We start from the raw sequence: 27,122 nt of genomic DNA, 5'->3' as shown, positions 1-27,122 counted from the left end.
AGCATTTGAGAGCTAACCAGAAAAGGAAAATGGATAGAATTATTACCAAGACATTAGCACCTTCAGAAGAGATTGAAAGTGCTGTGCCTTTTGTATGCAGGGCTGGGATTGTGATTTGGACACATTAAAAGTAAGAAATAGAACATCAACTGTGTTGTCCTGCTGGAATTGTGTTATTATTAAGAAGATGGATGGTAGTTTTGAATCAGAAGATTTAAAGGACTTTGCACTTTTTCATGAGTGCGATGGGTGGGGAAGGAGAAGGCCAAAGGAAGATAGGAAGTGTGCGCTGGGAGTTCAGAGACAAGACACACGTAGCTGGTTTGGGAAGTGAGCCAGGTTACCAAAGCCTACTGCAGCTCTGAGATGGCACTTTCCCTAGACCCCAGGACAGCAGCTTCTCACTTTAGGGGTGAAGAGCTGCACCAGATTCCTGAACCCACAACAGACCCCTCTACTACCCACAACACACCCCTTCCATCGAATCTCTCTCCTTTCGAACCAGGAAATGGCATCCGAGAAGTCCCAAACCTAGGACCTCCCTGTTTTTAAAGACCCTCGTCCTACAGAAGGTAATGCAAAAAATAAATAAAATTTTCATTTTTTCATGGCTAAGTCAGAGAGTTACTCATAGGACAACATCCAAGGATGAGTTTGTGTGATAAAGATCGACTCCCTTGTTCATGAGAGTGTCAACTACACTTGGCACCTGCCGTCGGCATCTGCCATCTACCTCTACAAAGATTAAATCCTGTGCTGCTATAGCTGCTGTCAACGCCCCCCTGAAAGGTGTTCACCGTGGAGAGCTGAAATGAGACACTCTGTGCTCTGTGAAACTGGCAGAACAGGTCAGTAGATAGTTAGATATTTTCAGGAGCCAACTTTATGGGCCCAATTCTTGTATCTCCTCATAGCTAGAAAAACAGTAAAATGCTTCATGGTGACGACTGCTCCTTGTGACTAGCAGTAACCTTTTGTAAACAATATGTGCTTGGTTGCATGTTTTTCCCTTTCACCAAACCACATATATACTGAGCTTCCCCCTTGCCTCTTTGGAACAGTTTCTCAGAGCTAGCTGGGATACTGTCTCCCCGACTGCAGTCCTAATTTTGCCCCGAATAAAACTTAACTCGCAACTCTCACATTGTGTGTTTTGTTAAGTTGACAAGAGAAAGTGTAAACAGTATTTAGATAAGCAACAGGATCTACAGCATTTTGCGTGAACACTCTTTCTTCTGTTGTTTATTGGTTTTCCTTTTACACTGGCTTTCCCAACTGTATTGTAAGGCCCGTGGGGGCAGTATCCTTATCGCCTCCTCCATAGATCTCCAGCATTGTATATGGTGATTTGAAATACATGCTTAATAAATGTTTGTTGCTGATAATAAAATGCAAGTTTATAATTTTTGTTTATTTTTAAAAATCAATTGTATCTTAATGGAAGTTACTGATTTATTCCTCAATCTTTGCTGCATTTCCACATGTAAGCCCTTAAGCCTTTTAGGTAAATCCTCAGTTATTAATAGAAATATGATTTTAATCTGGATTACCATGAAGCAATTAGAGTTGGAACAGTTTGTTGATAAAATTAGAAAGACACAAAGCTAAAAGAAACTCGGGCTTTGACGCTCAAGCAGGTTCTGTGCAGAGTAAATTGTTTATTTAAAATACTACTAGTATGGACACCAAGTGGGGAAAGCGGGGAGGGTTGGAGGGGAATGAATTGGGAGATTGGGATTGCCATATATACATTACTAATAAGAAAAAAAAAAACCAAATTGTACACTCTAAATATATGCAGTTTATTGCCTGTTAACTGTATCACAATAAAATTCTTTAAAAAAATAAAATAAAATACTACTAGTTACTAAAATTATAGTTATTTATACACTATATAGGATTAGTTTGATGTGAATATGTATTGTAAAATGAATATGGTTATAATATAAATAATATAAGATACAACTACATTTTAAATATCTTTTAAAAACGGTACAGATAGTGCTTTGACATTCTCTGTTAGTTTGCTAGGGCTGCCTTCACAAATTACCACAGACGGGGTGGCTTAAACAACAGACATTTATTGTCTTGCAGTTCTGGAGGCTAGAAATCCAAGATCAAAGTTTTGGCAGGGTTGGTGCCTTCTGAGGACTGTGAGAGAGAATCTGTTTTAGGCCTCTTGCCTAGTTTCTGGTGGTTTGCTGACAATTCTTGGTGCCCCTTGGCTCACAGAAGCGCCGATCTCTGCCTTCATGATCACATGTCCTTCTCCTGTGTGCATGTATAGGTCCAAATTCCCTCTTTTGATAAGAACACCATTCACATTGGGTTAGTCCCACGGACCCTGCTCCAGGATGACCTCACTTTAACTAATTGTATCTACAATGACCCCATCTCTAAATAAGGTCATATTCTGAGGTACCAGGAGTTAGGGGGACACAGTTCAACCCACTACACATTCTTACAGTTAAGAAATTTTTCTTTATGTCTAACTAAATGATTTATCTGCTCAAACAGGTCCCATTTCTTTACTTCCTAATTAGGGAAAGCAGGCCTGCTTCTGCTCCTTACCTACGGCAGAGAAGGTAAACCATCTTTCTACCCCATTTTTAGCTCCCACAAAGGAGCAGGAAGAATGGTGAATGTTATCTGACAAACATTCACTAGGTCACATTCTTTTGGATGAGGTTATTATGCTGTAAAGGCAGGATCCAGGCCTGCACCTTCCTCTGGCCTTGCACTTCTAGCTACCATCCTGAAAAAGGATGAGCCAAGGCTCTGCTCTTCCTCCTGGAGGAGGCAGTTCTGGCTAGCTACCCTGCTAGCAGTTCTAGCTCCTTGGCCAAGAGGCTGCTGGCTCATCCCCCTCCCTGGTGCATGCCTTCACATCACAGCATTAGGGAGGGAGTCAAAAGCTCCTGGCAGGCACTGCATCTTCTGGGCCTAAGCCTCCTGCTTACCAGTCACGCTGCATTGAGGATGAGGGGTGGGGGTGGTTTTTATCAGGGCCTCTCCTGCCAATACTGACTGCAGGTGAGTTTTGCTTCAGACTGGGCTTTCTCTCAGCTCATGGTGAGATCTTACACTTAGGGCTTGGGAGGCAAATGGGCAGATTCAGGGGAAAAGACCTAGGATGCCTTCATTGAGCCTTAAATATGAGCCTTGTGCTCAGCTTCATTTCTCGCCCCTGTACTGAAATTTCTTGGGCACTTGATCAAATGTTAGGAAAGCTGATATGTTGCTTCCCTGTGGCTCTTATTTTTCTGGTATGATATATTAAGTCTGTTGGCATCTTCCCCTTTTCTTCCCCCATACTTCACTGCTGGAAACAAATAGGATCATTCTCCACCAAGAATAGCACTACTCTCCAGTCTTCGAAAGTTCCTGCCACTTCCTCCTTGGAGCTATTGCTTCCTGTTCTCTTCAGCAAGACTTTCAAATCCCTAACCTCCATTCCTAGCTTTTGATAACTGCCTCTGCTCTTTGATTTGTGATTCCAAGGGGGCATTTTCCATGATTCAGTGATTTTAGATTCCCACTTAACTTTCAGGTCTGAACACTCTGTCTTCGACACTCTGTACAGCTTGGGAAAGCCTTTAACTTAGAGAAACTCAGCTGCCAGCCTAGTGCCCCTTCTCTTGAGGCTAGGGCCGAGGGATGTGGAGCCTCTGCTGTAGACTTCCATACTGAGCCTTTTGACACCAGGGAAAAATAGATGATAGCAAAGCTATGTCTGCACCATATAGAATGACAATGTCCAGTTACCACACTCATGATTCAACTGATAGAGGGGCAGGTGGACCCACAAACACTGCACTCACAAATGACCATCAGTCAAAGCCTTTTCCACACCACTGTTACTCCCATATTCTGAGAGATGACATCAACTTTTTCTAATGCTTTCCCACAGTGTTATACCTATACGATATTATTTAGCACCAAATGCATTGAGCCACCTGCTTCCTAGACATTTCCTCCCAGGTGTCCTATAGGCCTTTCAGATGTAGTCCTCTGAACCTGAACTCGGTATCTTCCCCCATAAATCTGCTCTTCCGTCTGTGTTGCCCATCACAGTGATGGACATCACCACCTCTCCAGTGGTTCAAGGCGGACCTGGGCAGCATCCTCAGCTCTTACCCCTTCATCGTGCACATTCATTCCCTCTCATATCTTTCCTGGATTACATGCTCCTCACTGGCTTTTCTCCCTCTGCTTCCATACTTATACTGCAGTGGGTCCTTTTCAAATAAGCCAACTTGCTCATGACCTGGATTAACGACCAAACAAACGCTACTTACTAGGTCCCTTATGATCCAGTCTGTGCTTTTCTCCATAGCTTTCATAGTTCATTACCCTCCACCTGAATCTTTAATCAGATAAACTTGTTTTCTTTTCCTGGAACCCATCATGACTTTCCATATGCTGATCCCTTTACTGAAACAGTCTTCTCTCCAGCATGCCTTAAAACGGCTAACTCCTACTTTCCCAGTTCTACTCTCACTAAGAACTTGGCAACTTTATTTAACTTATCTGCACCTCAGTTTCCTCATTTATAAAATGGGGATAATAATTATATGTACTTCGTGGGTGGCAGAAGAACTAAATGAAGTAAAATGAGTTTTAAGACCTTAGACTGAAGGGTGGAAGGTACTCAATAAATATTAATTACTACCACTACTACCACCACCACTACTACTACTACTACTACTACCACTACTACTACTTGGATTCTAGGACTTCTTGACTGACCCCGGCAAACTCAGTAATGAGCAATCTCAGTAAGATGACCCTCATAAGTATACTTATGTATACATGAGTATACGATACTTCCAGGAACCAGTCACCCTGCATTGTAATTGTTTGTTCATTTGTCTGTTTTCTTCTCTCCCCACTGCCTGTGTGTACACACACACACATACACACACACACACACACTTCCCACCAAGGTATCCTATGAGCCTTGGCAAGAACCATAACTGTCATTTTTACTGTGATATTCTGTAGTCCTAGTACAAGTTCAGAATTTTTGGTTGACTCAAAGAATATAGATGAAACATGATTCCAGTATGATATTGCTACTGTTCTGCTAATTCTCCACTTCCATGACTAGCTTTGAAGTGCTTGAGCAGTCTTCAAGGGTGGATTTGTGGGTATCTATAACCTTGCTAAGATCAAGAAGTATTAATGAAGTATGGCCTCCCTGCTGTGCCCACCTAGCTTAGGTACATCATGACTCCAAGAAGCCTTGGCAGTATCCCAGTGACTAATAAACTGAATCCTGTGTGTCCTATTGGAGAGCAGAAGGTAATTAAACAAAATGTAATTTATTTGTTTTTGGCATTTGTCTGGGGGACCCAGACTAATTGCAGTAGCTTGCCACTATCTTTGAAATAGTGTGGGTTCCAGCCTGACTGTTGATGGTGCTCACTTTTAAATTCACATATACTCAGTGGTATGGCAAATGTGTAATACCTACGTCTCCCAGGGGAAAGGCACTAATTTGCAGTGTTTGCTCATAGCCATGGTGTAAATAGTCCTACCTTAGCTCCTGTTAACCTGATGTTGCAAAATTCTTGAAAACGTAATAACTTTTTGCAAGCCTTACAAGCTGGCTCCAGCACGCCAGTCTGGATGGGTGGCTGGAGGGACTATGTGAACTCTGTTTCCGTGGATATTCATCATGTCTGGAAAAAACATTTGAGAAAAAGTGGTGATATTGAGACTGGCCTGGCTCATATGACCTCTTTCCTTTGACATATGTTAGACAGAATAATGACCCCCCCTTCCCCAACTAAAGTGTCCATGTCTTAATCTACGCAATCTGTGAAAATGTAACCTTACTTGGCAAAGGCAAATTGAGTGCAGATGAAATTAAAGCTGCTAATCAAATGACTTTAAAATATGGAGATTATCCTGGTTTATCCAGGGGGCCCAATGTAATCTCAAGGGTCCTTAAAGTAGAAGAGAAAGGCAGAAGAAAGAGAACTAGCGAGATGGCAGCATGAGCAGGAATTGGTTCAATGTTCCTAGCTGTGGAGATAGAGGAACGGTTCACGAGTGAAGAACTGTGGACAGCCTCTAGAAGCTGGCAGAGAGGCCAGGAGACAGATTTGCTCCTAGTTCCTCTAGGAAGGAACTCAGCCCTGCTGACATCTTGATATTAGCCCAGTGAGACCTATGTTAGACTTCCAACCAGAAGTGTAATACAATTAGGTTTGTGTTGCTTCAAGTCTCTATACTTGTGGTAATTTGTTATGCCACCAATAGGAAACTAATACAATGGGGTATCACTATTAAACACTACCAAGGACCCTCTACATTTGCTAAGGACCTGCTTAACTTTGACTCTGTATCCTGTGGCTCTGCCACCTTAACTATGATTCTGCCTTTGGTCTTTTGGTCTTAGTTGTACTCCATCTTGCTGGCATTTGGAACCTAGCTTGACAGACTGTCTAATTCTCTGCACCACTGCCCATTTAGCAGGTACCAGTTTGGTGCCCCTGCATCATGTGCTCATGAGGCAGAGGGGGATTTAACTAGTGATAGCCCCAACATTGTTCCTTCCCTTTCCATTTCCTCAGCCCCCACAGCCACATTCCCAGCACCTAAATCCTAGACAATTTCAGTAACTCTTCCCCTGACCCATTAGGGAGGTCAGCCCTCCTGAAGAGAAAGAATTAATATCACCTGTGTCTTTTGGCTAAAGTTACAAACATTTTGAGTTGGCATTCACAGCTTCCCATAATTTTGCCCCAGTCTACTTTGCTGAAGGTATTTTTCAGTATTCCTCTACTAAAGTGTACAGTTCAATCACAATGATCCCTAAAGCTGTTTTGCATTTCACTGCTTCTTAATTCATATCCATGCATTCATCTATCCATTTATTATCTAACAAATACTTACCGAGTACTTTTCTAACATCTGTCCTGGGCATGGGAAAATGTAAGACCAAAAACAAAAGGATAAAACTTACAGCCTAATGGAGGATACTGAAACACGCACACAAATGTTCAGTAACATATGACAATGAATGATCAGGATAGGTGCCAGGTGCCCTGGGAGCTCAGTGGGCGGAGTGGCCTAGCCTGTCTTCTTTGTGATTCCTTCCCCCATTCAGAAGCAGCTGTGCCTTAATAGAAAGGACACTGAGTCTGTGAGCTGGAAACCTGGATTTCAGCCCCAATTCTGCAATTAATTTCTTGATGAATTAGATGAATTGCTGAGTATTTATTCATGAAGAAAAAAATGGGATAGAGAATACTCATAGAATTGTGGGTAGTAAGAATGAGAATTAAGAATGCTCTGTAATCTGAAAAGTGTACCATATATAAGATTCCAGTTTACTTATGAAAGGGATCGGAACGTGCCACCCCATAATATGCCACTCTGGCCTAAGGATTATTTTTTGCTGAGGGCAATTAAGAAGCAGCAAACACAGAAGGAGCTCTTTGCCCTCCATCTGCTCAAATTTCCCCTTGGAGTGTTTCCCCTCCCCTCTCACATACCAGGAGAAGAAGGCTTAGCACTGGAGCCAGAAAGTCAGCACAGAGATGGGTCTGCACAAACCTACCTTACTAAAGTGACCCTTATCTTCCATTGCTTTCCCCCAACATTTACCTTCCTACACTTTACCACCCCTAAAACCCAAATCCCCTTTCCCTTGTCTTGTCTACAATTCACTTCCCTTTGCTATATAAGCTCCCAGGTATTATCAATTCTTTTTTTTTCTTTTTTTTCATATTTAGCAGTTCATTTAATGCCATATAATTAACTTTTGTTCTGTTTGAGTCAGGTGAAGTGGGTTCCTTGATCACAGGAGATTGTAAAAGCCATGCCCCAAGTGGAAAACACAATTTTAACCATTTTCTTTTACTGTAGGGCATCAGTCCTGCAGCCAGAAAAGGCTGTAATGCATAAATTTTTTTTTTTATTTTTTAATTTTTTTATATTTTTTTAATTTTTTGGGGGGTACACTAAGTTCAATCATCTGTTTTTATACACATATCCCCGTATTCCCTCCCTCCCTTGACTCCCCCCCCACCCTCCCTCGAGTCCCCCCCACCCTCCCCGTCCCAGTCCTCTAAGGCATCTTCCATCCTTGAGTTGAACTCCCTTTGTTATACAACAACTTCCCACTGGCTATCTATTTTACAGTTGGTAGTGTCTATATGTCTGTGCTACTTTCTCCCTTCGTCTCAACTTCCCCTTCACCCCCCACCCCCTCCCAAACCTCAAGTTCTCCAGGCCATTCTCTGCACCTGTGTCCTTGTTCTTGTCACTGAGTTCATCAGTACCATTTTTAGATTTCGTATATGTGAGTTAGCATACAATATTTGTCTTTCTCTTTCTGACTTACTTCACTCTGTATGACAGACTGTAGGTCTATCCACCTCATGACATATAGCTCCATCTCATCCCTTTTTATAGCTGAGTAATATTCCATTGTATATATATGCCACATCTTCTTTATCCATTCGTTTGTTGATGGGCATTTAGGTTGCTTCCATGTCCTGGCTATTGTAAATAGTGCTGCAATAAACATGATGGTACATGTTTCTTTTGGGATTATGGTTTTCTTTGGGTATATGCCCAGTAGTATAACCAATTCTTTTTGTCTTTACTTCTTTTCTATGAAGACCTCCATGTGCATAAAAATTAAAATATTAGCATCAAATAAAGTTTGGATGCCTACCCTCTTGTTAATCTGTCTTTTGGCATATAACAGAAGGGAGTAGAGGGAAAGTTTTTTTTTTCCTCCCCTACACTTATTTAAATAAAACCCATTATTAACGGCCTAGGTCAAATACCATTTCTTTTTTTCATTCCTTTAAATTCCTTTAAGTTGCTATTTTTTAGTGCTCATCATAAAGGAACTGCTTTTTCCATAAAACATAAAAATACAACTCAATGGATAGTTGTGAAGTGAACAATCTCGAAATCTTTTTAAAGTAAAAAACATAACCAGAATCTCAGGAGGCCCGTGTGTACTTCATACAAGCACTCTCCATGAGCTGTCCTATACTGTTGTACTGAATTGTAAGGATTTTGAAGACAGGTATATTAGCCAAGATTCTTCTGTTGGAAATGATAAAGACCCAAATTAACCTAGCTTAAACCAAAGATGAAAATTGATTGCACATAAAATCAAGTGGTAGGAAGTATGGGAATGGAGCTGGACTTGGGATGAAAGTGCTCACTTTCTCTCACTTCCTCTTCTCTCCCCTGCTGTCCTTCCTCTCAGCTTCTCTCTGCAGGAGAGCCTCACTGTCTCAGGATGGTTCCTCCAGAGCCTCTGACTTTATAGCCTTCAGACCAGAAAAAGAGATTCTTTCCTTAGCTTGAGTTAAAAGGAAAAACCTCCTGGGGAAGGCCTATTGTCTGGCTCAGCTGAGTTACAGGTCCACCCCTGGGGTCAAGGCAGTGGGTCTCTTACCAGGAGGGTGCAGCCAGAGAGAGGTGTGGTAACAGAAAACCATAGCCATGACAGAGGGACTGTTTCTTGTTTAATGCCCCAAACGATCATTACATTCTCTAAAGAGGAGGCAATTCTACTTTTAATGTTGCAAGAGTCCTTTCATCCTAAGGGATGGCAGAGAGGTGGAGCATGTTTAGTTTAAAAATATCAGAGGACTGGTAATTTTTGAGGATGGAACAGCTTCTGTTCCTCAGATTGTTCCATAGGCCAGCTCTCTGAGACTCAGATCTGAGTCCTGAGAAGGGTCTTTCTGCCTCAGCACCATCTGCCTTTGGGTCCAGACAGTTCTTATTGTGAGAGGGCTGTCCTGTGCATTGCAGAATGCTGGGCAGCATCCCTAGGTCTATCCCCTAGATGCCAGTAGCACCTTCCTTCTCCAGTCATGAAAATCAGTAACATCTCCAGACATTATGCCCCTGGGAGGCAAGATTGCCTTTGTTCTGGAAGAAAGAAGGTAAGAAGAGAAAAAAAAATTTAAGTAAGAGAACAAGAGCTGATGTCCAAGACAGGAGTGGAGGCAGCACTTACTGTGTCTACAGCAAGAAAGCTGCCTCTTCTGCTACCAAAGATGTGTTGCGTGAGTCATCAGAGCTCCTTCCTTGGTAAAATACCTTTGAGACAACTTGAAGTGGGGCTGCTGGTTACTGTTAAGTGATAGGCTAAAGCTGGAAAAATATTTTTATTATTTTTGACAGTTACACAACCTATTTCACCTTTAGGCTGATGTGACCTGGGAAACATTTGTAAAGTTTGAATGAAAGGATAATTTTAATGAATGAAGTTAATTTTTTCTTCTTAATGGCATGCTTGAATTCCCACATTACTGCTGTGGGATTAGAATTTTAGAAGCATTAGGAGCATTCATCTACATTATACTACTGTAAGATAGTGATGAACTTTCTGTGAAAATTGATCCCACACAGATAATTCTAAGATTAGAAGCTAAAATTTTAATGTATCATCAAATGTTCAATTTAAATTCCATGATAGGTGGCCTAAACATAAGAGAGAGAATTTTCTAAACAGGGTCCCTGAGATGTCATCCTCACATCTAATAGGTTACTCATTACTTTTAAAAGAATTTATATCATTGAAAAGAACTTTCATTAATTTGTTTCAAAAAAAAATTCTGATTCCATCTGAAATATGTTTTGCAGCAGTTAAAGGACAGGAGAGGAGATAATAAAAGGAATTAATAAAATTCTTTAGTTATGTCTCTATTTAAAAGATGTCAGGACATGTTCCATAAGCCACGCCCCGCGAGCGCCTCACAGCTCCCGCCCCGCCCCGCCCCGGCTGGCCGCGAGCCCCGCCCCCTCGGGCTCCTCCTCCTCGGCCGCGTTGCGCTGCGCTGCGCTTCGCGGCGGGAAGATGGCGGCGCAATCACAGGACCGTGATGGTGGTACGCAGCTGGCGGGGCCCGCGGCGGAGGCCGACCCCTTGGGCCGCTTCACGTGTCCCGTGTGTCTAGAGGTGTACGAGAAGCCGGTGCAGGTGCCCTGCGGACACGTCTTTTGCTCTGCATGCCTGCAGGAATGCCTGAAGCCGAAGAAGCCTGTCTGTGGGGTGTGTCGCAGCACTCTGGCACCTGGCGTCCGAGCCGTGGAGCTCGAGCGGCAGATTGAGAGCACAGAGACTTCTTGCCATGGCTGCCGTAAAAATTTCTTCCTATCTGAGATCCGGGCACATGTGAGTACCTGTTCCAAATACCAGAATTACATCATGGAAGGTGTGAAGGCCACCACCAAGGATGCGTCCCTTCAGCCAAGAAATGTCCCAAACCGTTATACCTTTCCTTGTCCTTACTGTCCTGAGAAGAATTTTGATCAAGAAGGACTTGTGGAGCACTGCAAGGTATTCCATAGCACGGACACTAAATCTGTGGTTTGTCCAATATGTACCTCGATGCCTTGGGGAGACCCCAACTACCGCAGCGCCAACTTCATAGAGCACATCCAGCGCCGGCACCAGTTTTCTTATGACACTTTCGTGGATTACGACGTGGACGAGGAGGACATGATGAACCAGGTGCTACAGCGCTCCATCCTCGACCAGTGAGCGGGCTCTGCGGGGGCTCGCGTCCCAGCGCTTCCATTACGTGCTCAGCGCGGAACGGGTGACGCATCCACCTAGTGTACAACAGGCCTGGAAGTGAGCCTGGATGTTAGGACAGGGTCACTTCCGACAGGGAACAGGTCTCCCAGTCAGAGCCCTCCTTTGCTTTGGGCTCTTCCCTTACTGTTCACCCTGTTTGCATGTCTGGTCTTTTATCACTTCTCAGCCACTTCCTGCTGCCTCTTCTGCCTCCTCTTTGGAAGGGAACCCAGCTTCTCCACCTGTCCTTGTTTCACGTTTGTGCCTCCTGTTTGGTGTTGATCTCTCAGGTCCTCCGAGCCAGCCAGGACCTTTTCTGGGTCATGAATAGCACAAATGAGACAACCGTGTCCTCTCCTTGTCCCCGGGTGTGTGAACTCTGGCGGCAGTGCATCTGGTCAGTGATGGAGCGCCTTCTGTGTTGTGCAGGTTCCTGTTAGTTGGTCTTTGGCAGCAGCTGCCAGAGCTGGAGTTACCTCGTGCGAAACATTTCACAAGTCCTATTGGGGTGAATGTTCTGGGCTTAACATGGTCTGATGCTGGAAGTTTTGCTTAGTGATGTTTTCCTACCATTCCTGCACACCCTTAGGATTAACTGGTTCAATCTTAAATGCCTGCATGGTGCCTTTTTAGGATAAGGTGTAACCACATATTTTTAGTGAAAGTAAGTGTTTTTGGCTTAGGAAAGTTAAACTCCATTTATCGATAAGTGGGGAGGAGGGTCAGCTAGGTGAGATGGGAGGGCCATAGCTTTTTGGTTCTGATTTTCAAACTAATGAACTATTTTCCAACAACTTAGTCATGTTTGCCTCTCTGTTTGGGAGCCTGCTTATGTTCTTGTTCTTGAAGCACAAAAAGGAGTCCTCAAATGATTAAGAAGACGTTTGGGGCTCCATTGGATACTAGTTCTTTCCTCTTTTATTTGGTAACTTAGATTAAACTGAGTGCTGCTTTTCTATCACAAATGGTTTCCTTACAAAACTGGTTTCAATACATAAATTGGTGTGTGAAGACCTGCCTTCTAAAGCAGAGGGGTTGGGGAAATCCGGTATCACCGCCTGCTGTGAGAAGGCACACTGTTCAGAAGGCACAGTGCTTCCTGGGAGCATTCAGTAGTGGAAACTGTCCACTGGAAACTGGCTTTGCTAACAGCTCGAGAAGCTTGAAGTTCGACATGTTGCATGAATGTTAATAAACACAAGGCTAAGTAAGGGCTTTCTAATCTGGTGGAGCAGAGCTTCTGATCCACCAGGAGGCATCTAGGTTTAGGTTCATTTTTCCCTGTTAGACCTCTTGTCTGAATATGGACATTTCTTCTGGTCAGTGGCTGAGGTTTCAAATGACGGGGGGCTTTGGGCCTCTACACTGCTGCCGTGGGCCTCGCCCTACCTGCCAGTGAGAGCTGCACATGCCTAGGCACCAGCAAAGATGGGGCCCTTTGGGGGCAAAGTAACTTTTTCTGATGTGCTGTTGCTTGGGAGGGCCCAGGTATTATGGTCAGCTTCTTCACTCTAATTTCTGGAAAAAGTTCATCTCGGTCTGAGTTTAGAGGGAAATTTGACAAAACCTTCATTTGAGGGACCCGATGATGGTGGTCTCACTGGTGATACCAAGAAACTGATTTCCTTATATTAAGTGCACTTCATGTATTTCTAATAAGATGACTTTCCAGAAAGTGACATTTGTTATGTTCTGGCTTTTAAAAGGTGAAATATAAATAAATTTCATAATTTATCCAAAAAAAAAAAAAAGATGTCAGTAATGAGCAGTTATTGTTTTTGCTTGCACAGCATCTCTTGCCCTTTATTGAGGTAAGAGAACTTCACTACTCCTTTCTATTTGGGAACTACTTTCCCATTTCATTCCATATGGTCAAATCTATCCCCCACCACTGCCTCCTCAACCACAAACCACATAGTGATGGACTTAGGACCTAGACTGGGCCAATTAAACTCTTCTGGGAATTAGAATCTTGGACAGAATCATATTTGGGTTTCTGGCCTTTCAAAGCTTGCTAGTTGGATTTTCCCTCCCAGTCCTTCCATTTGCCGAGTCACCACTATCCTTCTAATAAAGTGCATTCTTGCTTAAGTGATCCAGAATCAGTGTCTGCCACTTAAAACAGAACCCACAGAACTGTGACTGATACAGGAGACTCTGAGCAAAATATTGTGACTGGTTTGTCACTATGGCTAAAAAGAAAGGCCAGGAAAGAGTACGGAATCAGAGCTGAAAGGGAGAAATCCTGGGTCTGTGTTCAGCAAGTGTTGGAAGTATAGGGTCAGTTTATATATGTTTGTGTTTGTTTTTTAGTCTTCTATCCATAGCAGGTATAGTTATGTAATTGCCAATGTGGCCTGATTAATGGCAGGATTCCCAGACAGCTTGAGATTCACCCCTTTCCACTTGAGCCAGTAAAATGGAAAAACATACTATTATGTGCACATCTCTCTCCTTCCCTCCCTCTCTTCCTCTGCTTTTACACAAACGAGATCATATTATTCCTATTGATCTCCAACTTGCTTTTTTACACTTAGTGATATATCTTTGACATCATTGTGTAAAAATCTACTTAATTTTTTTAATGGCGACTTCGTATCCTAATAATTTGACTTGTCCACAGTGATGGACTCTAGTTCTCTCTACCCTGCCCCCCCACTTCTTCCTCTCCCTCTTTTTTTCCTCTCCCTCTTTCTTTTGGATATTACCAAGCTATCATGAATATTCTTTTACATAATTTTTTGCACTTTTTTAAAAATTGATTTTTATTGGAGTATAGTTGATTTACAATGTTGTGTTAGTTTCTGCTGTACAACAAAGTGAATCAATTATACATATACATATATCCATTCTTTTTTAGATTCTATTCCCATATAGGTCATTACAGAGTGTTAAGTAGAGCTCCCTGTGCTATATAGTAGGTTCTTATTAGTTACCTATTTCATATATAGTAGTGTGTATATGTCAATCCCAATCTCCCAATTTATCCCTCCCAGCCCTTCCCCCTTGGTAACTATGTTTGTTTTCTATGTCTGTGACTCTGTTTCTGTTATGTAAATAAGTTCATTTGTACCATTTTTTTAGATTGTACATATAAGCAATATCATATGATATTCGTCTTTCTATGACTTACTTCACTCAGTATGATAATCTCTAGGCCCATACATGTAGCTGCAAATGGCATTATTTTGTTCTTTTTTATGTAATAAAATTCATAATATTCCATTGTATATATGTACCACAACTTCTTTATCCATTCCTCAGTTGATGGATGTTTAGGTTGCTTCCATGTCCTGACTATTGTAAATAGTGCTGCAGTGAATATTGGGGTGCATGCATCTTTTTGAATTACGGTTTTCTCCAGATATATGCCCAGGAGTGGGATTGATAGATCATATGGCAGCTCTAGTTTTAGTTTTCTAAGAACCTCTATGCTGTTCTCCACAGTGGTTGTACTAATTTACATTCCCACCAACAGTGTAGGAGAGTTCCCTTTTCTCCATACCCTCTCCAGCAATCACTGTTTGTAGATTTTTTGATAGTGGCCATTCTGACCGTGTGAGGTGATACCTCACTGCAGTTTTCATTTGTGTTTCTCTAAAAATTAGTGATGTTGAGCATCTTTTCATGTGCTTTTTGGCCATTTGTATGTCTTCTTTGGAGAAATGTCTATTTAGATCTTCTGGCCATTTTTTGATTTGGTTGTTTATTTTTTGTCATAGGTAACTGCTAGAGGAGGTCATCGAGAGGACATGACCACTGGTTGACCCATGAGATGCACCTAGGCAATTGGACTCTTGGAATGTATGTTCTATCCAGCGTTCCCACAGTGGGAGCTGTTCCAAGGCCATAGCCTAGCATAAAGTGTTGTTGAGACTGTCTGGATGACATATGTGACTGAACCCTGTTGAGGCCTCTATATAAACTCTGAAGACTCTGGAGGGCAGGTGCAGAGGTCTACTCCCTTGCAAGTTCTCTTGCTTATTAAACCAGCCACCTGCCAATTTGAAGTGGTCTTTCTCTTTCTTCAGTCTCTCCTTTCCCCCCATGTATGAGGGCCAGTTTGCAAACTAACAGCAACCCTAGGATAAATTCCTAGAAGTGGAATTGCTCTAACAAGAGGAATGTGCATTGATGAACCCAGTGACAGGACAAGAGTAAAGATGCAGATGTAGAGAACAGCGGGGGTGGGGAGGGGAAGCTGGGAAGAAGTGAAAGAATAACACTGATATATGTATACTACCAAAAGTAAAATAGATAGCTAGTGGGAAGATGCTGCATAACACAGGGAGATCAACTCGATGATTGGTGATGACCTAGAGAGGTGGGATAGGGAGGGTGGGAGGGAGACTCAAGAAGGAGGGGATATGGGGATGTATGTATAAATACAGCTGATTCACTCTGTTGTACAGCAGAAACTGGCACAACAGTGTAAAGCAATTATACTCCAATAAAGATCTGAAAAAAAAATTAAAAAAAAAAGTAAATACTGACAAGTTGTCATCCAAACTGTTTGTATCCACTTGCATTCTCATTAATTCTTATTTACCTGTGTTCTAACACTGCATGTTATAATCTTTTTACATCTTTGCCAGTCTGATACATGAAAAAATTCAACTTATTTAAAAAGTTGCCTTGCCCTAATGATGACTAAGACTCCCTTTTGTATTTTGTTTGTATATATTTGGGCAATAAAAATATTCTGCCTTGGGGGTAAGGACTATTTTCTATTCAGTACAGTAAATATTTTCTAAGCATCCATTATGTATCTACTTGATTAGACTGAATTAGACTGAAAACAACATCAACAACAACAGTTTGGTACCAGATAATGTGACAGAGAATATAAACATCAAAAATATTAATGGTAAAAGATTTTCCCATGGCATTACTAGTTTTGAGTGACACTAGCTCCTGATGGGTAGAACGAACTAGCTACAAAATGTACCCAACAGCTAATTGAATAAGTTGAGCTAATAATAAATTAGCTAGAGTTATTTTGTATGTTCCACTTGAAAACTTGAGAATATCAGCCAAAAAATTCATTTTGGTTTTGTCATAATTAATAATCTGTTCTCTCTGGAAATACAGTAATTAGAAATTTGGCTCAGTGACTCCTTAATGTCACTACTGGTTTGTGACAGAAAACCATGATACTGGCATTAAGAATGCCACTATGACAGGTGTTTGTTCTGGAGTTGAAGTTTCTCTCTCATATCACTAGACTGAAACAGGGAAAATGTCTATTTATTGACAACTGGAGTCCTACACTGGCCAAACCGCATAACACATTCTAAGAGCTCCAAAAAATTGTTTTTGTTGAGCAAATAACTAGTATTCCAAAGCATAGCTTTTGTGAAGCATTGTTAAAGTATTTTCTTAACAAAGAGAAAGACCACGTACAATGGTGCCCAAGAGAGAAATAGTGCCTAAAATCTATTTGCTCCTTTAGTAACAGAATGTACTGGAAAACACACGGGTTGAGTTTTTATGGCTGTCTAACAAAATACAGAGTCTTTTATTTCAGAGAAATAAAAGGCTTTCTTAATTAAAAAAAAACTATACTTTAAATCAATCTTGAGTCATTTAGGAAAAAAATCGCGCTCTCTGAACTAGACATTTTACTAGACATTTAATATATATTTTCTTATTTAATCCTCAATAGCTATGTGTCAGCAATATTTATTGAGCCCCTAATATGACAGGCATTGTGCTAGCTCGTGAGAATACAACGATGAACAAGACAGAGCCGGCTTGGGCAGTAAGAAACCCTTCCATAGTCACACAGATGGTGAGTTGGTGGCATATTTTTTTTGGTATAAAAACAGTTATAGTCTTTGCTTTTCTATTTATTTTTTATAAATAGCTTCTGTTTATTCCAAACAGATAATCTAATCATTATAGATGGAGCTTAAAATTTTAAGTACATTCACTTTTTGAATCTTAGAGTGTCTTATTTATTGACACCAAGTCATTGTCGTATTTTGGGTTTAAACACGCTTTGACATGATCTGGCTTAAAATAACACCTAATGAAAAATATAAAATTGCTTATGAAAAAGTCTAGAGAATGACACTGATGTTTGTAGTCAGTTTGCCATTCTTCTCTCTGTGCCTATCTTGGTGTCCAGGACTACTAGACAAGTAGGATCGAAGGTCTAAAGTCCAAATATCAAGACGGTGGGAATGAAGCACTGAACACCAGACAGGTCCCAAGAGTGTGGGTGAGGTGGGGACAGGCCCAGAACACCTGTGGGTCTGAAAGTGGAAAAAACACTGAACCACTGATTTGAGACTAACGAGAATGTTAGGGACACCTCAAATAGATCAGGGCACTGTTCCTAGCCCATCTGTGGAAGAACACATCTGCCAGAGAAGGGAAGTGACATTCTGTGAAATTCCATCTTCCTAGTAGTTTAAACCCTGAACTCCTACAAAAGAGTTTACTCCAATTTAGTTTCATTTCAAAACTGTTACCCGGCTGCATAATTCCACATCAGACCAAGTTTTTCAATTCATAAGTGAAATATGCAACGTTTTTACCTATCAAAATTACTCACTTTTCTTAGGTTCATGTTTCTAAGCACGTTTGACACAAGGGATGACATGAATGACAGGCAAGTGACACAAGAGTGGGCCCGGCCCCGAATTTTTAATTAATTAATTAATTTTATTGGCTGTGTTGGGTCTTTTTTTTTGCTGCGTACGGGCTTTCTTTTGTTTCGGTGAGTGGGGACTACTCTTCGTTTGTGGTGGCCGGCTCCTCAATGCCGTGGCTTCTCTTGGGGCGGAGCACAGGCTCTAGGCGCGTGGGCTTCAGCAGCACATGAGCTCAATAGGTGTGGCGCACGGGCTTCGCTGCTCTGCAGCATGTGGGATCTTCCTGGAGCAGGGATCGAACCCTTGTCCCCTGCATTGGCAGGCGGATTCTTAACCACTGCGCCACCTAGGAAGCCCCCAGGCCCCAAATTTTAACGCTAGCATTCTGGGGTTGTTGTCTCTTTGCAGTTTTGATGCTGAATTAGCAGCAACCAAATACTCTTCCTCATTCCTCACATTCAGGGCTTCCGTCCATCCCTGGGGATTCCCTGTTATTTTTTAAGGTTTCTACAGTACCATAAAGTGTATAATCCTAAGGAGGGCCGCTAGGCATAGGGGCAATTTGAACTTTACAAGCTAGTTGGGTGGGCGGAGGGAAGCAGAGGGCCAGAGCCCCCGGCCACACCAAGTTGGGGTCACGGCGTCTGTTCGCGCAGATCGTTCTCCAGCCATGGGAGGCAGCCTGGGAGCACGCGGCCTGGGTCCCAGGATCTGGGTCGTCGCAAGGGAGGCCGCAGCTGAGGCCGCAGGCAGTCCAAGGGATCCAGCGCCCGGCGACCCAAGTGCCAGAGAGCAGAAGTGCGGTGCGGAGGAGGGGGACTTCCGGGGAGAGCGGGCGCCGGCTCGCCGTCGGCAGTGGGACGCGGACGAGCGGCGTGCGCGCCTCCCCGGCTGCGGGGGTGCGGGCGGGGCGCGTGCGCTCGCCGGCGGAGGGGGCGGGGCGCGCGCGCGCGCTGGCGCTCTGGGGGCGGGAGGGGGCGGGGCCGCTCCGCGGTCTGAGCCCGCGCGGGTCCGCGGAGGTGCGTCTCCAGGCTGACGCTGTCGCCCATCGCAGAGCGAGCTGGCTGCGCCACCCGCGGGGCTGGCTGCTGCCTCTATTTACTAGGAGACATTGTTTCCCCGCGGGAGGGTCCGGGAGCGCGCACACACACACACACACACACCCACACACACTCACACACACTCACGGACGTACACACACACACGCGCTAGCGCGCTGGTTCTTCACGACTGCATCTCCAAACCGGCAGAGCGAAGCTGCTGCGGTTTCTCTTAACCTCGGCGTCGCGGGGCGAAGCAGGGCCATCATACATCAGGGAGAGCCGGGTGCCTGCGCTGCCGCCTCGGGTACGTAGCCGCGCAGACCGCTCACCCCCTCGGGTAAGCCAGCCTCTCTCTCCTGGAAACCTGGTCGGGGTTGGTGCCTGCAGACCGGAGGGAGAGGGGGGGAGGCTGCTTGGGGAGCCAGTGGGGCCGAGACCGGAGTTGACATTTCGGGCGCTTGCAGCCCAGGCACCCTCTAGCAGCGTCGTCTAGCGGGAGCAGATACTACTCCCGGTTACTTATTCTACCCAGCCCTGGAGTTGCTCCCCCCTTCCTCCTAGCCCAAGATGTACTTTGCTCCTTGGTTGCCAAGGAGACTTGCTTAAACATCAGCCTTGGGGCGTCTCTTGGAAGAACTGGTTTCTTAAATGATGCCGTTATTTATTTTGATTTTTAAAAATAAAATGTACACTGAGGACCGTGTGGTAATTTGGCATTCGTTAATCTGTATTCAGGCGACGGTTTCATTAAACTTAAAGAAAAGCGGTAATTGCACTGTAAGGAGTGCTTTAAAAAGGATTCGTCAGATGGGTTTTTCAACGAATTGTGTCTTGAATCATAAATTACTCCCATTTTCGTGATCTTATAAAGAACGCTGATTCCAATTAAAATCCCTTCTTCCCCTCTCTTTCCACGTATTTTGCAGTTCACTCAGATTGTCTTAACATTAAAAGCAGAAGATGAATTAGTTGTGGTTCCCCATACAAGGATAATCTTCTGTTGTAAAATGACCAGAACAGGAATGATTATGTGAGTGCCTAATATAAGGAGATAGCGTTCATAGCATACATCTTTGCTCACATTTCTATTGCATCACTCTTTAAGTGCAGTTTTCTGCACCTCTGCCCATTTCTGAGAAGATTCTGTTTTCTTTCAAGTCCCTCATTGATTTTTGACATATATCTATATGTAGATAGATATAGATATAAAATATGTGCCATATAGCTTAATACACCAGATTCTAAGCTTTTAGAGCTTATATTAAAATATAGAGAGGAAGGAAGCCCAGAGAAAGCTTTATAGATTCTGTTGGGATTTTTTTTTTCTGATAGATTGGATCCTTTACTGGAGGGCTGGGTGAGGCCCAATGAGGAGATCTATCTCACAGGAACCTCTAATAACTGGGCTGTCAGTTTTACCTTGAGGCCTCAGGCACCTAATGGGTACAGCACTTGGAGAGATCAGAAGTCCAGTAATTACACTCTGCACTAATTTCATACCTTCATTACAAACAGAAATGACCTAGTAAAGACCCACTGGCGTTCAGCAATTCATTTTGTTTTCCTTTGATATTTGTTCATCTTTTCTACATCTTATTGAGGCCCGGAAATATATCAGATTCTTTTTATTTGGATTTTAAACCTTGTCGTACAGAGTGTAATAATATGAGGAAGAAGGGAAGCAATGATAACTGAGGTAGGTGGAGGGGATTTGTGCGACTGATGGCGGGGCTGGGAAATGAATAATGATGGCAAACATTTTATATTCCAGTTAACGAAGTACTTTTTGTACACTTTTTTAATCTCCATAACAACCTTGCGAGATCAAGGAATTATCTTCAATTTAAAGCTGAGGGACCTAGACTCAGAAATTGCTGAAGGTCACAGAGCCAGTAAATGGGAAAGCCCTTTTTGGATCCAGGCTCCTTGCCTTTTAAAAAATCCTGTGTCTGCTTTTCCAATGTGTGCAGGGGTCTGACAGGCAAGGTAAGGGACTGGAGCAGGCCCAGTGAGTGACACGTGGGAGAGAGGTGGTGTGGATTGTGGCTAGAAGTCAAACCACTATAAAGGGGGCAGCTCCTACTGGCCTGTTGCTGGTTGTTGCCACTCTGGCTGTAAAAGCTTCTCGTTTTTTCAAGAAAAAAAGAAACTTCCCAATTTTTAAGTTTGAAGCGTCTTTAATTTAAAAGACTGTAAAGACCACATTAAAAATATATCTGGGCCACAAATGGCCTGGGGCCTACCAGTTTGCTGTCCGTAACTACTGAGGTCTCATTCAATTTTAAACTACTTTTCTCTAACAGAATACTGATGTAAACAAATACATGCATCATTATGAGAGTGATTAGGAGTTTTCTGATTTTGATATTTAAAATCTCTAACAAAAATGCTCAACATCTGGTAAACAGGTCCAAGTGTGTTCTGAGGGTTCCTAGGTCTCTTTCTCATACGTCAGAGAAAATGAAAGAGCACAAAGTGCTACAAGAGAGACATTTTTGAATCTGGTGAAACAAAAGCATTTGTATTTCAAAACTTTTCATGCTCATAATTTATTCTGCACATAGGACTAAGAAGTATAGAAAATGTCAGTCGGGTACCTTCATTGTAGGAAGACGTAGAATAGAAAGTTGGTCAGGAAAAAGGAGCATCCTGAACCTGTGAATGAAAAGTTACTGTTAAGGCTTTGGTAGTTAGTTAAAACCTACCACAGAACATTGCAAGATTCCATAGGAACAAAAATGTAAATGAAAACTCAAAGGGACATTCGATTCCAGGACTCTGGCAGAGAAAATGCTGTTTACTCCTTAAATAATCTTGTAATGAAGCAAATATCTTTTGAGAGGCTGCCACTTTCTTGTATGTCTGCTAAGGTTAGAGATGTCAGTTGACTTCACTGAAGCAGAGCTGGTAGTCAGAAAGGAGCGTTACTTTATTTACATCATTTCTTTTGTGGATCCAAATAGGTCTCATTAAAAAAGAAAAAGTCAACCTTTGGACAATGGCTTCTAATAGTTCTCTTTTTCTAAAATCACCCTCTTGAAGGAGGCTTTAGTGATAGGTAAGTGAATTTCGGTTTTCAATTCTTGGAAATGTGTCGCTCATCTCGTAAAGAGCCCTGCAGATGTTAGTCAGTATTAATATAACAAAGTCCTGGTGGTGCTGTGAAGATAACATCTCTGCCCTGAAGGATTCAGAGCAAACAAACATATTGCTCCTAGCAACGTCTGCATTTCCATCCCCTTCTACATGCAAACTACTTTCCATATAGTCTTCACAGCATCCCTATAAAGTGAGCATGGTATTTCCATTTGACAGATGGAGAACCCAAGATTATGTGAAGTTAAACTGGACAATGAAAGAAAACTTTAAACTTCTAACAGTTCTCACTTCACACCCACTCTTCCCTGCCAGTTACCTAATGGAGGTTATAGACGTACGTAATTGTGATTTTTGAGGCAGTTGTGCGTTAAATGCTACGACAGAGATACAAAATTCCACAGAAGCACAAACACAAGAAAAAATTAAAAAATATTCTGATTGTGGAGGTCAAGTAAAGTCCTGTGTGGGAGGGGGATTAGTGCTGGACCTTGATGCTGGGTCTCATTATAGTAAGTGAAGCTCCTTTTAACTGTCAAAACATGGAAAGTTCTGCCAGACAGTCAGTTGGAATTGTGAGTTGAGAGGATAATGTACATAATCTCTGATATTGATGAGCTCATCATTGTAGCTGAAGGGATGACACAGGCCGTGGGAAGAAATATGGTCTCTGATGGAGCGCAGCAAGAAAAAGGAACTGGGGATGTAGGGAGGGGGTGGAGGAAGACAAGTTGGTGAAGGAGACTAAGAGGGGAGTTATAGACATAGAGGAGAATCCAAAGAATATAGTATTGATTCTTTTAAAAGACTGAACATAAGGCAAAGGGTGAACCAAGTATTAACGTTCTCTATGCAGAGTCTGGTACACAGTAAATACCCATCAGCTACTAGGGTGTATCTGTATTTTTCACATCCAACATCTGGCACATAATATCCTCTCATGTTATTACTTTTCTGTGGGAAGAAAGCATATATAGATATTTTACATGAATGCAATTAGAGTGGACAAATATCTGGATTTTCAAAAGTGGGAAAGATTGAGAAAATTAGATGAGAAAAGAACATAGTGTAAACATTTTCTTTTAGTAGGGTCATAGGCTTGGAGGTTAGGGAGGCTCTGGCAGATAGAGATTTTAATGTTAGATACACCTTTGATAAAGTCTCATCTCATATCTTGTGGGACAAGTGAGGAGAAATGTACGCTGTGTGTTAGCTGTTTGGAAATCTGTACTCACACCCAGAGAAAAGCCTTTAGTGACAGATAAATGTACTCTGCTCTTGGTCCTGGATTGGGTCAAGGTTTTATTTGTTACCTGAGTGGAAATATGAAGAAAAAAATGCGATAAGTGGAAGTTAGACTTGGATTCAAGTACTAGATCTGCAGTGACTGGGTGGGAGAACTGCTTGTTAGAATGATGGGCACAGGTAACAGGATGAAATAAAATAGAAAACATGACATAGCCAGCCAGAGTCTAGTGCTGAGGACATTTGGCATGACAGGAGTTTGCTTTGAAGTTGGAGGGATTTTAATTCCAACCAAATACAATATAAGCCAGTGCGATGATTTGCTCTTCACAGATATATTTGGCAAATGATGGAAAATATTGTGAACAGGTGTTGTTAGCAGCCCTTCTTTCTTATTAAACAGGGCTTATGCTTACAGTGGAGATAGATGTGGTTTTGTCTCTGTGTCAGGCCGTGCCTTACTCCTCCTTCCTTCCTTCTATGCCTGGTTCACGTTATCTCAGGATTTCTTCCAGTTTGGGGAGTAGAACTTGAGAATTTATCCTAGAACATCTTTCCCTCTTATTGGGAATTAATAGATGAAATTCGTTTTGTTCATCTTTTCCCTGGTTCTGTAATTCTGATAAGGTCTTTCACGTTCATACCCTTCTCGCTGAGATCTTTACCTAAGAGGTGGAAGAAGCGCTCGACTTTTTTCATATTTCTTTTGCTCTCACCATGTTTCACATGCACATTGTGACGCATTAATGCATTTAATTTGACTTAGACATATGGTGCTGTAAATTTCGGTGGGATTTTTAAAAAGAACTATGTATAAAAAAATAACAGTTTTGTAAACCTGACCTGGAGTCAGATTAGTTCCACATATGGTAAAAGCACTGAAAGCTGTAAATTTGTCTAAAAGAGTTTTACAGGGTTGGAATCACTGACTAATAGGATGATTTTTAAATGAAGAAGGAAAATCTTTGGCTGTTTTCATAGACTCTTGACTTTCTCCTACATGTTTATTTGAGGTATAATATATTCTACTTTCTGTGCCAGATGAACTAGTTCCAGTTACTTAGAAGCAGGACTTTCTTATAATCCCCCTGCTCCCCAGCACAGCCTGTTTGGCATACAGGATATTGTTCAGATAAGTAGTCCCATCCAAGCTGATTGCTTCAGTTGGGAACACTGTCAGTGCTAACGGGACAGACGCCAAGAGCAGTGGAGGAGGCATTTTGCAATTTTTTTGTGACACAAGTTCTGGTACCTCATTTTAAATCATTGCCTGGAAGCCTTATTATTTATGAGTTTTAGTTCTTCCAGTTCTTGCACATTGTATGTGCAGGGTTGTGTGGCACAGCCTTGGAGCCTCAATTTGAACGCTAAATCGGACACTTCTTGGCTCTGTGATGTTGGTACTGGCTCTGGGACCGAGCTACATATCCCTCCTTGGCCTCATTTTCCTTACTTGTAAAATGGGAATTCTATTACCTCGATGACAGGGCTGTTCTGAGGCTAAATAAGATATGCATAGCAAACATCTAGCACAATGCCGGGTGCGTAATAAAATCTCAGTATGTACTAATTCCTTCCCTTTGCCTCCCCTTCCCCTCCTACCTTTGCCTTCCTCAGCATGAGGGTAGAAATCACTTAAATTTTATGTCCCATATAAAATGTCTTAATCAGGTCCACCAGCCTTAGAGGGGGCTAGCCTCTTTGTGTAATGGGCCTTTGAGTGAGCAGTGGACTGCTTTGGTGGGCTCTCCTGGGGGAGAGGAATGTGTACGTTGGGGTTGTTGCCTGCAGGAGGCTCAGGCAAGTCTTTCCCCTCTTTTCCGCCTCTCCTGGAGCCCCAGCCTAGCCTCAGGGAAAAGGAGGGAGGGTCAGTTTTTTCCTGTCTAGGCAGCTCGCTGGGGCTCTATCGTAGGATCTCTCCAGGGGTCCCCATCCGTAAAAAGCACCAAGCTGCCTCTTGTGTCCCCTGTGGATTCATAAAAGCAGCATCTAGTACCTGCTGGGTACAGACCTTGTAGCCTTTCTGTGAGATCAAGTTCTAGTTGCCGACATCTTTCTGTTCAACTAGGGGTTTCCCTTCATGCTGAATTATGTAAATTTTATGAAAAGGTCAAGAGCTCCCCAGACTCAAAGAAAAAACTCCTTGAATTCTCTTTCAAGTCAGATAGGATTAAAGTCTTCTCAAAGAGAATACTTTCTAGTTAAATCTGTTTTTTTCCTTTTTTTTCTGTACTGCTCTCTGTCCCCTCCCCTGCCTCTGTCAAGCAAGCCCTCATCTTCACAAATGGCAGAGTAATCTTTCTGCTTTTTTGGTATCATTTGGCTCTCTGACAACCTAGGAGTGCAGGTGAGGTTAGTGTGTCCTGACTTTTTTCAAGGTTACCCCCAGCTCATGGGTGTGGGGTAACCCAGACAGCAGTGGGAACTGCTAGCAGCCTGCCACACTGGTGGCTTTTGTAGCAGTGATGAGAGAGAACATTTATAGGAAGGTAGCCTGAGTAGTAAATTTTAGGAACCTATACACCATGCTAAGTTCTGTTTTTATCGTACAGTGAATTGTAAAGCACTTCATTATAGAAAATACTATTTCTTGTGCTAAATGTGCTCTTGTATGTATGTATGTATGTATGTATGTATTTCAGTGTTTCTTTAAATGTGTTGCAATATAATAATTCAGATATATGTTTAGTAGTTGCTAAGTAACATTAGTTTAGATACATAAAATAAGAAAGGCTTAGGGAATTGCTCATGCTACATTTGTGATCGTTTGTCAGACAGAATATCCTCTACCTATTTCTTTACTTTCTGTGAATCCAGAAGTGAACATAGTAAAATTTAAGAAAAGATTCAGTATGTAATAGATATTAATTATAGTGAGGTGTGAATGCAAAGATGAAAAATATGGTAGCCACGATGACATCAGCGCCAAATCTTGTGTTTGCATCCAAATCATACAACAGCAAAGTTACAGAATTGTATTGCTAAGGGAAAAAAGCCTTTTAATATGAGCATATTTTCAACCCCTTCCCAAATGACAGCAGTGGTTATTATTTTGGAAATTTAGCTTCATAATTGAGGTAGATACCTGAATGGAAGTGATTTATTTTGATAGAGTCTCTCTTTCACTTGCTTCCTCATCTATTCTGTTTGACATTCCCTGAAAGGAGACTTTTTGAAAAATGCTGTTTTTGTGATAGGCAGTAGTGTAGATATAATCCAATAACCCTTCAGCTGCAAAGATTCACTAGTCTTTCTCACACTGATGTCTTTGAGCTGATATGACTGATTGGTTTTTTGAGAATTCAAAGCCTAAAGAAATATGGAACGAAGGTTTTGGTTTTTTCTTCTATAGAAACATTAATTACCTACAATCTGATTTAATTTGGGCACAGCTTATCTTTTTTAGTTGTGGGTCAAAGCTATTTATCATTTCTTGACGGTATTTAATATCATCTAGAGTTAGGGCTTCCCATTTGATCCAATGTCATTTGAGAAACTCATGCACAGCCCTAAGTCCTTTCTACACAGCATTTAACTTGACTTTTTACTGAAACTCTAATTTGTGAATCT

At 42.2% G+C, this 27,122-nt stretch overlaps 2 protein-coding genes across 7 annotated transcripts in view; both read left to right on the top strand.

The window, feature by feature from the left end:
* The first annotated feature begins 10,820 nt into the window (after positions 1–10,820).
* Positions 10,821–11,921, top strand: LOC130855678 (E3 ubiquitin-protein ligase RNF114-like). Its single transcript, XM_057739583.1, has one exon. It carries the CDS (start codon positions 10,847–10,849, stop codon positions 11,531–11,533), a length of 687 nt encoding a protein of 228 aa, XP_057595566.1. The 5' UTR covers positions 10,821–10,846; the 3' UTR covers positions 11,534–11,921.
* Positions 11,922–19,190: 7,269 nt separating this feature from the next.
* Positions 19,191–27,122, top strand: part of KLHL32 (kelch like family member 32) — a 208,090-nt gene continuing 200,158 nt past the window's right edge. For 5 of the 6 annotated variants that reach the window (XR_009054260.1, XM_057738460.1, XM_057738457.1 and 2 more), the window contains exon 1: positions 19,191–19,515. The gene's annotated coding sequence lies outside the window, so the exon portion shown is untranslated. Of the gene's footprint in view, positions 19,549–27,122 lie in introns of all 6 variants that reach the window. The other variant, XM_057738456.1, reaches the window with a different exon arrangement.

This window comes from Hippopotamus amphibius, chromosome 6 (assembly GCF_030028045.1).
Source record: "Hippopotamus amphibius kiboko isolate mHipAmp2 chromosome 6, mHipAmp2.hap2, whole genome shotgun sequence".
In the NCBI taxonomy this organism is placed as follows: Eukaryota; Metazoa; Chordata; class Mammalia; order Artiodactyla; family Hippopotamidae; genus Hippopotamus; species Hippopotamus amphibius.
The sequence above is the reverse complement of the archived record's forward strand: the minus strand, read 5'-3'. Positions and strand labels throughout refer to the sequence as shown.